The 14,987-nt window shown below is 42.6% G+C and overlaps 1 protein-coding gene and 1 long non-coding RNA gene across 3 annotated transcripts in view; one reads left to right on the top strand and one right to left on the bottom strand.

The window, feature by feature from the left end:
* The window catches only part of nosip (nitric oxide synthase interacting protein), a 37,881-nt gene that overhangs the window by 9,983 nt on the left and 12,911 nt on the right, over positions 1 to 14,987 (bottom strand). For both annotated transcript variants that reach the window (XM_089018901.1, XM_089018900.1), the window contains 3 exons: positions 12,384 to 12,519; positions 12,146 to 12,297; positions 2,283 to 2,399 (listed from right to left, as the gene is read on the bottom strand). In XM_089018901.1, the coding sequence (XP_088875027.1) occupies positions 2,283 to 2,399; positions 12,146 to 12,297; positions 12,384 to 12,519 (405 nt within the window). The remainder of the gene's footprint in view (positions 1 to 2,282; positions 2,400 to 12,145; positions 12,298 to 12,383; positions 12,520 to 14,987) is intronic.
* LOC148886009 (uncharacterized) lies at positions 4,131 to 10,969 on the top strand. Its single transcript, XR_016118078.1, has 3 exons — positions 4,131 to 7,485; positions 7,714 to 9,564; positions 10,271 to 10,969. It is a non-coding gene; the product is annotated as an uncharacterized LOC148886009 (long non-coding RNA).

The following is a 14,987-nucleotide window of genomic DNA, read 5'->3' as shown; positions in this document are numbered from 1 at the left end:
GCAGAGAAGGAACATGACAGGAATCTCATTCTTTTGGTCACAATCCATAGCTTGTAGCCATAGATGAGTGTTGGGGCGTAGATCGACCGGCAAATTGAGACCTGGAAAGGGCAGTGCACCCTTTTCCGATTGAGAACCATTGTCTCAGATTTGGAGGTGCTGATTCTCCATCATAGAACAGCTGTATTTATACTAAGGTTACATTACACAATGGTGGACAGCATTTGACCATTTAGTCAACAGCTGATTATCTAGCAATCATCAAGCAACCTCAGAAGGCAACTGGTTGCACTCAGAGAAAGGGGGCCTGAATACTTTTGCATGCCCTTGAAGGGAAAAGCCGAAAGGAAAAGAAGAAGAAGGTCGGAAAGGTGACATTGTGCAAAAGTTCAAGGGGTATGAATACTTTTTCAAGCCACGGTACGTCTTACATCGCTCTGACATAATTTTCTGTCACTCCAGACTTCCTCATGCAATACATCCCTCTACATACAGTACAATGGGAAAAGTGTGTCATCATTCATGTCACCAAAATGGTGACATGCAAGTGAGTCTTGATTGCAGTGGGTTTTACTCAAATTGCAAATGTTTTTTGCATTTATGTCATGTTGATCGTGGTATCCAAATGATGATCAGTAATTACCGCAGAAGAGACAGAGATGTATCTGATTAAAGAAGTGGGTTACAACGTATGGTTCATTGAGTAGATACTTAAGAGTCTGTAAGACTCAAATTTACAAGGCTTTGAAAAACTAGGAAACGATTCATGCTCAGTCCGATTCTGGCAATATCCATGCTCAGAGTGAATCACTTGCAACTCAATGGACACGAGTAAATGTAAATGCACGTTTCCTGGAACAGTTTGACTGTGATTGGTTAAAAACCTTTGGCAAACCGGACCGCTAATAAGAGAGGCGGCGAGCTCTATGGCACTCACGATGAGCATCGAACACTTTCAAGCATTCCGTGGCTAGCTTCAAGTTTGTGCACGACATCAGCGCAATGCTGTCATGTGTGGTGATCGCGGGGAGTAAAAGTTACAGACACTAAGTGACAGGAAAGAAAAAAAACAGTCTCTTTGTCATCTCATTTTGGAGCAAATAGTCCTAACTCTGTTATATTCTGTATATGTTTTTATTTTTTATATGCCTGGACTGTATGTTGCAGTTTTTGGGCAATATCGCACTTTGTTGCTTGTGTTGTAACACATGTATGTTGTTAGCATACTTGGACATTCATACAGGACATGGACTGTACCATAGCTGTTTCACTGTTGTCATTCATAAAAAAAGAATAAAACTGGTAGAAAGATTTTTAGGGAGCACTATACAGGCACAGTGGCGTGGATGAAGTGAAAATATTTTTTTATTGTCTTGAAAGGCACTTTGGCCCATATCCTACAAACTGCTTCCTTGCCTTTTTAGCTTTAGCTGGCCAAACGTCGACATCAGAATCAGAATCATCTTCATTGGGCAAGTGTGTAGAACACACAAGGAATTTGTCGGTAGAAAAAAAAACCATGACAAATAAGTATGGAAGGTAATTGGTACCTCTCAGGAACAATTGTGCAAGGAATAAAGCAGAGCTAAAGTGATCAATGAAATATGCTAACAGTGGTAAAGTTGATGCAGAAAATCTGTGAACCATTTTAAAGTGATCAGTCACTGTATTTGTCGTAAATTAAGTGTGCAATTATGCAGATGTCAACATCTACCAGTGTCTGGCGCTGGAGATAATATAGGTCAGAAAATATGGTTCAAGTGACTACAGACCTAGCGCTACAATGATTATAACGGGATGCTGTTCCACAGGGTTGTGCAAGATTGCAAAGAGGCACTGTACAGTTATATTTCAGTTACTGTTTGGAGAGTTAATAGCTCGGAGGAAGAAGCTGTTTAAACGTCTGCTGGATTTGGTGCCGGACCGAGGGGAGTAGCTGGAAAAGGTGGACAGGGTGCGAAGGGTCCAGTCGGCTTTTCCGTGCCCTTGTCTGGTGTCTTGCAGTGTGCAAGTCCTTGAGAGTGGGAAGGGCGGTGCCAACGTTTTTTGTCCGCCGTCCTAACTGTACGTTATTATCAGTTCTTGCTGTTGGTACAGCAGCATACAGTATAGATTGTGAGGTCTAGTTGCTCACTTGCATGAGACTGTGCAAAGGACCATATTTCAGCAAGACATAATGCAATATTGTGTGTAATATGTGTTGTTAATTCTAGATGTTATTATAAAGAAACTTTTGTCACGTTTGAGTTTTAAATTGTAATACAATACTCCTTTAGACTGACCTGGCGATTGATTAGGGCCACTCGGTCCAGACTAGCGTCAACAGGGGTGAAGTGGACGGTGATCAGATCGTTCATCTTAATTGGTTTGCCTGACATTGGACACAACACAGTCTTGCTCTGAAAAGACAATAGGAAAAACAAAACGAATGGAAAGTTTAAAAAGACACACAATTTCTAAGCACACTGCTGAATTTCCAGAGCAACAGATGAGATTTGGTTTCGGAGGTCAACTTGTCTCCATTTCCATGCAAATATGCAAAATAAACAAAGGTTGTCATGACATACAACCTGAAGGCAAACACGTTAAAATGCTGTTTATATCACACAACAACCAAGCAGGTCAGAAAATAGTTACAAGATTTCGGCCAGTAAAGGTCTAAAATAAAGGCATCATGCTGGGCATGATGAATATTTTCAGTGAGGATTTTTTTAGGGAAGGGAACCATATGATATGATTCCCTAAACTTCACAACATCAAAAACAACCCTTTATTCTTCTTTTCCTTTCGGCTTTTCCCTTCAGGGGTCGCCACAGCGAAAAACAACCCTTTATTACTCATGATAAAAAGTAAATTAAAAAAAAACCGCCGACCACATATGAGAGAAAACAATAACAACATTAAAATTGAAAACAGCTATGCTAACTTTAAAGTACAGTGGAATACACTGGCCTATTACAACACCAAAAAAGTAACCAGACTTAAAAGGAAAATGTAAGCACATTACTACCGGCAATATTTTTCAGGGTTTCAAATATTTGATTTCCAAAAGCCGCAACTGAAATCAGTGAACCATTTTAAAGTGATATGTCATCGTATTTGTAGTAAAACAAGTGTGCAATTATGCAGATGTCCTTGAGCCTTGTCCAAAGTGTCTGATGCTGGAGATTAAATAGGTCAGTAAGAGTGGTTCAAGTGAGTACAGAGCTAGCGCTAAATGATTATAACGGGATGCAGTTCCACAGGGTTGTGTAAAATTGCAAAGAGGCACAATACAGTTATATTTGGGTTACTGTTTAGAGAGTCAATGGCTACGGGGATGAAGCTGTTTAAGTGTGTGCTGGATTTAGTGTGCATGGATCGGTAGCGCCTGCCTGAGACGAGTAGGTGCCTTGCAAAAGTATTCAGTCCCCCTTGAACCTTGCGCCAGATTTCAGGCTTCAAACAAAGATATGAAATTGTATTTTTTTGTCAAGCATCAACAAGTGGGACACAATCGTGAAGTGGAACATTTATTGGCTAAAAACTTTTTTAAAAACTTTTTCACATACAGTAAAGTCTCGTTATATCGATATTCTCGGGAGTCAGAAAAAATGTCGATATAACCGTACTATCGATATATCCGTCCTGCGCCGAACTGCATTAAAGGGGGGTGGGGGGGGGGCAATACGTAAATGGGGGATCTTTGATATGACATGTAATTTTATCAGAGTTCATGGATTGCGTATCTAGCATGCTTTTTGTACAGTAGTGAAGTGAAAAATAAACGTATGCATAAAATAAAAACGTCTTTACACTTTTTCATTGACTATTTCCTTTCAAAAATGCAACCAATGCAAAATCCTCACGTTGTTCTATACACACACGAAACCATGAACGCCAGCATGTACAAACATGAAAAACAGTGGTTGTTGCAAGCGATAAAGATATCTGAATACAACAAAATTAAATAAATGTAAGGAAAACGAAAACTGCAACGTTTACATTACTTACGTTGATGAAGTATTCTGCGGCACGTCGAACTCTTTCGCGATGGAGGATTTGCTCCTTTGGATGCTCCTCGACAGCCACTATTGCCTTGTACTTCGTTCCGAGATCACAATTCTTACATTTCCCCATGGTTTAAATTGGTGTTGAACAACAGTACTGTATATAAGCTCTGCTACGCCTTTTTCATTGTGCTCGCGTATGACAGTTCAAAACACGGAAGCTGGTAGAAATTGGCGTCTGCTACACTGCGCAAGGCACGTGACCAAGTCACATGACCAGCTCCAGTGCCTTGCGCAGTGTAACAGACGCCATTTTCTACCACGTGACCAGTCACGTGACCAATGGCGTGACCGATACAGATTTCGATAATGGTGGTACCGTATAGAAACGCCTAAGCAAATATCGATTCACCTTAAGTATCCTTTGTATCGATATAAACATAGCAAAATGGCCGGCGGGAGATGAAAAAGAGCACCATATTAACCGGATTATCATAATAACCATGAATCGTACTAAACGGAACTAATTATACATAAAGACTAGAAATGTGCACGGGAAATGAAAATAGTATCGTAATAAGCAGTATTATCAATATAACCGATATCCGGGAGAAGGATGCTGAGTCTTGAACTGCCAGGCAGGAGACCGTAAGGAAGACCGAAGAGGAGGTTTATGGATGTGGTCAAAGAGGACATGAAGGTAGCTGGTGTGAGAGAAGAGGATGCACAAAACCGGGATAGATGGAGGACATTGATTCGCTGTGGCGATCCCTGAGGGGAAAAGCCGAAAGGAAAAGAAGAAGATCAATATAACCGATATCGATATAACGAGACTTGACTGTATTACACAAAGTGGGGCGTGAAATATTACTCAGCCTCCTTGCGTTACTACTTTGTCGCGCGACATTTCGCTCCAATTACTGCTGCAAGTCGCTTGGGGGATGTGTTTATCAGTTCTGCACATCAAGCGACTGACATTCTTGCCCATTCGTCCTTGCAAAACAGCTCGAGCTCAGGAGGTTGGATGGAGAGTGTTTGTGAACAGCAGTCTTCATTTAGCTTTTTCCACAGATTCTCAATTGGATTCAGGTCTGGACTTTGACTTGGCCATTCTAACATCTAGATACGTTTATTTTTGAACCATTCCATTGTAGATTTGGCTTTATGTTTTGGATCATTGTCCTGTTGGAAGATCAATCTCCGTCCTAGTCTCAGGTCTTGTGCCAACAGGTTTTCTTCCAGAATGTTCCTGTATTGGGCTCTATCCATCTTCCCGTCAATTTTAACCATCTTCCCAACAGGTTTTCTTCCAGAATGTTCCTGTATTGGGCTCCATCCATCTTCCCGTCAATTTTAACCATCTTCCCTGTCCCTGCTGAAGAAAAGCAGGCCCAAACCATGATGCTGCCACCACCCTGTTTGAAAGCTGTTGCTTTTATGCCAAACATATCGTTTTGCATTGTGGCCCAAAAGTTCAATTTCGGTTTCATCTGACCAGAGCACCTTCTTACACATGTTTGGTGTGTCTCCCAGGTGGCCTGTGGCAAACTTTAAACTAGACTTTTTATGGATATTTTTGATTTATTCTTGCCACTCCCCCATAAAGGCCATATTTGTGCAGTGTACAACTGATTGTTGTCCTATGGACAGACTCTCCCACCTCAGCTGTAGGTCTCTGCAGTTCATCCAGAGTGATCAAGGCCTCTTGGCTGCATCTCTGATCAGTTTTCTCCTTGTTTGAGAAGAAAGTTTGGAGGGACGGCCGGGTCTTGGTAGATTTGCTGTGGTCTGATGCTCCTTCAATTTCAACGTGATGGCTTGCAGTGCTCCTTGAGATGTTTAAAGGTTGGGAAATCTACCTATTTTAGATAGATAGATACAGTGCCTTGCAAAATTATTCGGCCCACTTGATTTGTGCACTAAGATTACTAAATTATGACCTAAGTGATGCAACGGCGCACAGTATGGCACGAAGTCCCGCCCATAGTTCTCAGAACTATTTGGACAAGTCGTATGGTGAGTTGCAATTCTCAGATGGTCTGGATTAACTCACATTTTCATAACAATATCTTATTTTGTTTCCCCTTTTGTACTGTCTAGTGCAGGGGACGGGAACCTTTTTGACTAAGAGAGCCATAAAAGTAAAATATTTAGAAATGTTTTTCAGTGAGAGCCACGCACGCGCGGCCACTTTTCAACAAAATATCAGAATGTATTATTAAAAATAACTTTGTGATAGTACTCACCGTTGACATGAATGGTTTTCCGTTCCTCGTGATTGGTAAAAATCCAGGCAAACGATCGGAATGAAATTCAATTTGCCCGTCCAGAGGCGAAGTTACTGCTAGCTAGCCTGCACACGGCTAATAAGCTTCCACACTTGCTATCTGCAATCTACTTCTCACAGAAGTATGTTGATGCTAACGTTAACATGGGGCTTGTAAAATGTCACTGACATTCGACCGTTTCATCGATGGTATTGTTTCATTGCAAATTAGAATCAGAACATCTTCTCTCCTCTAATGCTCCAGTGCATTCACGCTGAAGTGCACTAGTTGGGCTCATTTAAAGGGGTGTTTACCGGTTTTAACATGACGGTCACTATCATCCAATCAAAATGGCGCTTTCGGCCATTCTAGGTCAGTGTCATCCAATCAAAATGTCGCTTTCCGCCAACTGCAGCCCTAACGGGAAATGAACGGCGATAAAAACATGACAATATGTATTTAGTTTTATCGGCGAGCCATAGGTTCCCGACCCCTGGTCTAGTGTATCTAATTGTCTAGTGTATCTAACTGTTCCGCCATTATCCAGCGCACCGCGTGATTGCACTGACCGTCTCGCATGTGATGCGTTCAGGGACATCATGTAAATAACAGTGAACTTGTGTTGTATTCTCTTATTCCGTAAATAACCACTATACGATCACACATTGTTCATTCTGTTTTGTTATCTACAACGTTTTGCCGATTGAGAACTACTTGGGCAAGTCGTATGCGTTGGGGTAACGCTATCTTTACACATCTCTTTCGCATAGTTTGTTTACCTTTTGGACTTCCTGATACGTCATATACTGCCTTCCTTTACATGATGTCACATCCTATTACGTCACCCGTCTTATAAATTCTCTTCCAGCGGTCTTTCGTCCCTCTTCCTCCTTCATCTTCCTTCTTTCTTTCTCCTCCTCCTCGGCCGACACCCCGCGATGCCCCTGCTGTCTACAAGATTAAACTAATTTATTCTGTCCAACATCTGGCTTCCTGCTGATTTAACCATCCTCTACCATCAACACCCCGAGAAGCCATGAACCAGGGACGAACGATCATTCCAACCCATTATAATTGATGCCGACAAACTCCGGGTCCTAACAGACGACATCGAGAGGGGGGAGGGAGTGGGCCCCACGTTTCTTCCAGTGGACAAAGCCCTTTTTCCTTCAAGTGTGTTCGATGGGGGCCGGCCTCCTTGGTGCTCGTTGCTCAGGATTGCTTAACGGGTGAGTGGCGGTGCTAGCATGCAGCTATGTTGAATGAATGGATTGATAAGATTTTTTTCGGCCAAAGGAATTCTAATTATTGTTGATCTGCGCATCGGTGAGCTTGTTGGGCAGGTGAATGTGGTTAGGTAGACCAATTCTAGCCAAGCACTGTGGGCATAGACTTACTACGTTAAACTCTAAGGCCTGTATTGATCATAAGGCAAATTTTCTTTTGTGTCTTCTTAGGATGAACACGAGCCTGTGGTGTCTTTTTCGGTCCCAAAAACGTGTGTCTCTCTCTCTCTATCCCACGGCTGGGATGGGCACCAACACCACTCATGACTCTCGTGAAGACAGAGCAGCATGGAAGATGAATGAATGAAATTGTATAAAATGACAGAGTCAAACAGTGAATTTATAAAATTATAGGATTATTGATGTTTAGGTTGAGCTAAACTTTGTTTTGTATAAGCCATTTGAAAGAAGCCAGTTATTTACGATGCCTCTTATCAGGGTTTTTATCAGTAAAAAAAGAGGGGTTGAACACACTGAGGCAATTCTGGGGCCCCCTCCACATTTCACTGTGTTGACCTCTCATAAATGACAGTTCAATTGGAAAAAGTAAATAAAATAGTCAGGGAAATTAGGCTAAATGACAGGAACATTTATCTGGAATTGGATGGAATTGGCAATTCAGAATCAGAAAGCCTTTAGTAGTCCCACAATGGGGAAATTGCCAAGGAAAATGTGGCGAGATTCGCTGGTGATTAATTACTTAATAGAGATTCACCAGTTGATATCGTGGGACTTTTCATAAAAGAACAGTTCATAGATGTATTAATATAATGATCGGGACATGATCATTGCACTTGTTTTGACCTGACAATTGTCATCCCCCTGAAGTCAAAGAACAAACATAAGATTTGATTCATAAATGCGATATACATATTGAATTTGATGACTATTTTTTTTCATTATGCTTTTTATGCAGATGATGTGAACCGCAACAATTCGCAAACAGAGCTAGGATGGAGGCTGAGAAATTATTCAATTTGCAGGATGAATTAATGAACTGTGAGATGCACACGCCACTTGCATCTACCTATCTTGTGATTTTCTCGGCACATACGCTGCTGAATCACAATTGTAGCATCCGAACTGCATTTTGATTATTCATGCCTTTGGAAACAAAATTTAATCTTCAATTGTCATAGGAGATCCGACACGAGAAGCCGCAACGGCTGGTGTAATGCCCCTGCACATCTCGCGTTTGGCACACCATACTAATGATTTGGCATCGATGACAAAGCCCCTATTGATAATAGTTTAGATTTCCAAAAGTATAGTTTTTGCCGTATCCTCAAATGCACGACAATTTCTATTTTGGACATATTTCTTCAGGTGGACTTTTTTCAGACACATTTTTTGATGCTAGACATTCAGAATGCTGGAGGAATATTTCTCATCTGACCATCTCAGTGTTAAATTGTACTTGATTGCACCAAGTATTTGATTTTGTCATTTGGAGTTTTTCAACAACACAGGAGCCAGCGACGAATTGCGACACAATTATGCTTGATAGAACGAAAAATATTCAACGTTGGAGATGCGATGGCGGAAATCCAATATTTATTAAGACAGCCGCAAATGCTAAATTATCTATGTACGGTGATTACATTTGTCAGTTCAAAAGTAGTTTATAGTTGTGACTAAAAAGGCAGGGTAACCTGTTGAGATTGATTTGATCACGAATTATTATGATTATGAATGGAATGCAGTGTACATTAAAGTAGTTGACTGCAGTGCACATTCGGGGAATTTCTCGCCGTTCAGGTCGGTAAGTGTGGAATTGACAGATACATTAAGTGGGCACCGGTGTCAGTCAGAGATTCAGGCGGAATCAGATATTATATCATATAGGGTTTCCACGCTAACCAGCTTCTTTCAGAATTGGGAGGAGATTCTTCAGAAGGGAAGAACTCCTGGGCATCCATGCCAGGGTGACCGGAGATGAAACTGGTTTGTGTTGACGCGGATGGATGTCCTATCGGAAGCGAGACTAATGGTCAACGGTGCACTCCTAATGAATGACAAAAGGCGAGTGTGATGACCATTTATACAGGTTGCCATAATGTTTGCTGACCATGTCAACTCGTGCTAAAGAATTGTAGAAGGCTGTTGTCCACCCAAAGAATGTGGCGACATGCAAATGTCTACCCCACATAAAATTTGCAGAGATGGTTTGCTTGGGTGCCAGCAGAGGAGTAACAGCAGGAGAAGCGGTGCCCAACGTACAAAATTTTCGTGGTAAATGCCACATGAATTGGTGCCCATTGAGTGTTGAGAGACATGCCAAAATTTGGCCTCCAAATTCAAGGGCAGTGATTGACAAATGGTGCTTTCCAAATTGATACATCTGTGAAACGGGTCACGTTTTCCACGCAAAAACGTTCCCAGTTGGAAAATTGAGACTTTTAATGTCTCCAAAGGGGGAGTGACGATAAATAGCTCAAATCCCCATTATCAAAATATTCACTTTTGGAAATGAGTGATGTTGGCTGCAACGTCGTTCCCCAAGAAACTTTGTGCCCTCCAGAAATGCACTCACTAACCACTAACATGTACTAACCAACTAACATCTAACAATGATTTACTGCCATTTCTGTGAGGGAATGCATTGCAGAGCCTTAACGATAAGACAGACTTTGAGAGGGGAAGAAACACCCACCAAATGTGTGTTGTCTAGAATGAAACCATCCGGTCGACATGTGACCTGGCATTAGTCTCTTTTTGTTCTCCACAGGACGCAGCTGCGGTCTGAAGAGAATGACGTGAAACACAAACGTGGGATGGACCGGTTGCGGAGCTGCTAGCCGTCTTAGCAGACACAAGCTCCATCTGGATTCGCGAGGACATCGTTCGTCATGGAGATTCCCGATACACGTCACTGGAGCCGCGTCGACAGATTACACCCTTTTCCCAGTCACCAGCTAATCTGTATCACACCCTGGGGCCTGCTTGCGATAAATGTTACAAACCGTTTCGTTTCCCCTTGACGTCCTGGTGATCATTATCCAGGATGCCATGTAGATTTGACTATTGTAGCGAATGACAAGACTTTAATTAGTTAATAAGAGATTGTTTTCATTATGACTGTTTTATTTTGTGATTTTCTTTTCTTTTTTTATCTCTTCTTTCTATTCACCTCCACCGATGTTAGATATGTTCGTCAGGGTAATATGTTGGGGTAATTCGCTATACGAAGATCTTTGAACATCTTTTTGCATCGTTTGTTTTTGTCTTGGACTTCCTGATACGTCATATCCTGCCTGTCTTTACATGATGTCACATCCCATTACATCACATCCTATTGCGTCGCAACCTGTCCGTCTTATAAATGCTCTCCCAGTTCATCTTTCTCCCTCTTTCCTTTCTGTCCCTCCTTGGCCGACCCCGTAATGTCTCTGTTGTCTACAAGATTAAAATAACTTCTTCTGTTCAACACCTGGCTTCCTGCTGATTTCACCATACCACTTCTAACACCCTGAGAAGCGATGAACCAGGAACGAACGATCACTTTTAACCCATTAGACCCTTCCTCCTTTGCAGGGTTGCACACATCTCCCCACTATGGTCGATCAAACCACTAGATGGCCGAAAGCCCTGTCTTTCACGACCTCGGCAGATATGGGTCGCACGTTCCTCTGCGCCGGGGTCGCGCGTTCCTCTCCGACGGGGTCGCGCCACCCACAGGCTCACGGGATCTGCGAACGTTTTCACTGTGCGGCCCAAAGCTATGCTATGGGCCCCACTACCGGACGGTGACCGGGTCAACCGGCTTCTGTGGGTCTCGCTCGGTCTACGTTCAGCTCCAAAGGAAGAACTCCGACACAGTTGGTGCTTGATGAGCCACTCTGCGTTCCCGGTGAATTTCTGCCTTAAGTTTCAGGTGCACCTTCTTTCCCGTTATTCCCAAGTGGCAAGTGGTTGTATTTAGGTCAGCCCGGTTAGTCTTTGTGCGCCATGATGCCCACCGCTCTCCCCTCTATCCACCGTACGATGGCCCGTTTTGAGTGGTTGAACACGGCGAAAAGAAATTTGTGCTCGATATGGGTGGGCGAAGGGAGTGCTTTTTATTAGACAGGTTCAGCATGCTGTGTCGAATGCCAGCATGCTTCAGCATGCCAGTGTTGTGTGGTTCCTCACCTAAGTCGCCTGCTAAGTTCATCTACGCCACCGAAAGAAGGACTGGGTAGTTATTGTGGCAGGCTGGTGAAGCCGCATGCGAAGTTTTCCTCTTCATTTTACTTCTGGGTGTTCTGGGGGGGGGGGGGGGTGGGCTGTGTGGCGGGCACTGGAACCATGCCTCACACCCAGCAGGCATACAGCAGGGGGCGTGTTTAAGGTAAGGTTGTTTTAAAGCACTTCCCAATGCTTGTTTAGACCCACTTGTTAGCAGTTAGAATAAAGATGTGATACAGTCAGTCGAGTGTGCTCCTTTCTCTACTGCTACAATATGTGTGTAAGCGTGTGTGTGTGTGTGTGGGGGGGGGGGTTGCACGTGCGTGCGAGGGTCTGCATTTATAAAAAGTAGTATTAGTCTTCAGATTGTTTCAACCTGCCCAATTGGGAAACAAATAATCTCTGACGCAAAGGTTAATCACCACTAGCCACTCACTGGTTTCTTGAGAAGGTTGGGCTTTGCTTCAGGAGTCAAGGAAGGAACCCAAAAGCTGGGCAGACTCTGGCTGGAGGAAGCCACTGAATCAGTGGAGGAAGGTGCTGATGAGCTACAGTCCGTCCTGATTTTCTCGCCTATTTTACTTTGCCCTTGAAGGGGAAAAACGGTTGAACAACTTAATGCATTAGCCAAAAATAGATAGGAAAGCGTCAATGTTATAGCTGGACATACGCACCTGAAATGAAAAGGTTGATAGGCTTGGATACAATGCTGTTCTCTCTGGTTTTAAATTTCTCCACTTTTTCCCTTTCCGCTGACTTGGACTCAAGTTGACTGTCATTCTTCTGAGCTTGTTTTTGCTTCTCATAAGCCTACAAGAAAGTCCCGAAAAACGGTGTTTAGATTTTCACAGGAAATAAAAATGTGTAATAATAATGAGAACAAGAAAACTTAGCTGTAGCTAAAAATAGTTTCCCATAAGTCCCCGCACAAGAGTCGACTATGCGATTTCACTGTGCCTGAGGTGTGCTTGCGGTGTAATGTGATTCTTCCAACACACAAAGGTCTCCTAATTACGACATTTACAAAATGGAAATGCCAGACAAATATTTCGGATCAATCGTCCGAAGGAAGTATCATGAAACTCACCTGTGATTTATGCACAATACACGAGAGAGGGGTACGACAGGAGGCACATTTTGGAGGCAAGTATAGAATTGTTCATTAGATCTACAGGCTAATCGTTATGAAACATATTATGAAACAGTCTTGGTTATTTTACTGGTTGTAAACATGGTAACTTTATGAAAAAAACATTCATCACATGGTGTAGTAATGTTAATGTCATGTTAAATGTCGGTAGAACTAACAATAACGTGTGGTAGATGCTTTCGTTAAATTGATAGAATACACGTCTTGGAAAAACGATCTAAAGCCACATCAATACGTTAAAACAATACAATACATATTCATTTTATATAGCACTTTAACAACAGCTGAAGCTACAACAAAGCGCTTAACATGGACAGGTATCATATACAGGAAATAAAGCAATACGTCTGTGTAAGCTCTCAGTCATACAGGAGTGGTCTATCGATGAGAAGGTTTCTTCAGCCGTCATCTGTACAAATTTGAAGGTTTTGTATCTTGAGAATTTTTGGTTTCATTCCGGGCAAGGTTATGGATGGCTTTGAATGTAAACAGAAGTATTTTGAATTCGATACGATGTTTAACAGGTAGCCAGTGGAGTTGCTGGAGGACAGGGGTGATGTGGTGAAAGGAGGGGGTTCTAGTGATGATCCGGGCTGAAGAATTTTGGACGAGTTGGAGTTTATGGAGAAATTTCTGATTGATACCGAAGAGAAGTGCGTTGCAATAATCGATGCGGGAGGTGACGAGACTCTGCTATTTTATTATGTATCATTTTACTTATGGTTTTATTGTTATGTGCTTTGTTTTATTGTTTTTATTGTAAAGTGTCCTTGGGTGTTTTGAAAGGCGCTTGAAATAAAATGTATTATTTTATTATTATTAAAAAGGAGAGGAGTAGCAGTACCTTACATTGCAGGAGTTTCTGAAAAATTACAGAGTCCTTTGGCAACACAAAATTCCTACTTATTTCAAACCGATAAACACATTAAGGCAAAAATTAGTGCATCCAAAAGATAGGCTACCAAATGAAAATGTAGTTTATTCAATACATTGTCTTCTTCTTTTCCTTTCGGCTTTTCCCCTCAGGGGTCGCCACAGCGAATCAATGTCCTCCATCTATCCCGGTTTTGTGCATCCTCTTCTCTCACACCAGCTACCTTCATGTCCTCTTTGACCACATCCATAAACCTCCTCTTTGGTCTTCCTCTCAGTCTCCTGCCTGGCAGTTCAAGACTCAGCATCCTTCTCCCGATATAGTCACTCTCTCTCCTCTGGACATGTCCAAACCATCTCAGTCTGGCCTCTCTGACTTTCTCTCCAAAGCCTCTAATATGAGTTGTCCCTGATCCTATCCAACCTGGTCACTCGCAAAGAAAACCTCAACATCTTCAGCTCTGCTACCTCGAGCTCTGCTTCCTGTCTTTTCTTCAGTGGCACTGTCTCCAGTCCAAACATTATGGCTGGTCTCACCACGGTTTTATACACTTTTCCTTTCATCCTAGCTGAAACCCTTCTATCACACATCACACCTGACATTTTTCTCCAGCCGCTCCAGCCTGCCTGGACACGCTTCTTCACCTCTTTTCCACACTCTCCATTGCTCTGGACAGTTGACGCCAAGTACTTAAAATTATCCACCTTCTTTATCTCTTCTCCCTGTAGCATCACTCTTGCACTTGGATCCCTCTCATTCACACACATATATTCCGTCTTGCTGCGACTGATATTCATTCCTCTCCTTTCCAGGGCACATCTCCACAGCTCTAGTGTCTCCGCCACATGTTCCCTGTTCTCGCTACAGATCACAATGTCATCTGTAAACATCATGGTCCAAGGAGATTCTTGTCTAATATCGTCTGTCAGCCTGTCCATCACCATAGCAAACAAGAAGGGGCTCAGAGCTGACCCCTGGTGGAGTCCCACCTCCACCTTGAATTCCTCAGTCATACTGACAGCACACCTCACAACTGTCTTACAGTCATGATACATGTCTTGTACCGCTCTAACATACTTTTCCGTCACTCCAGACTTCCTCATGCAATGCCACAGCTCTTCTCTGGGCACCCTGTCATACACCTTCTCCAGATCTAGAAAGACCTGACCTTCTCTGTACTTCTCTATCAGCATTCTTAGAGCAAACATTGCATCTGTCGTACTCTTTTTTTGGATTGAAGCCATACTGCTGCTC

The sequence above is a fragment of the Hippocampus bargibanti genome, linkage group LG17 (assembly GCF_051943395.1).
Source record: "Hippocampus bargibanti isolate YZ-2025 linkage group LG17, ASM5194339v1, whole genome shotgun sequence".
NCBI lineage: Eukaryota > Metazoa > Chordata > Actinopteri > Syngnathiformes > Syngnathidae > Hippocampus > Hippocampus bargibanti.
This window is presented reverse-complemented; position numbering and strand designations above follow the sequence as displayed.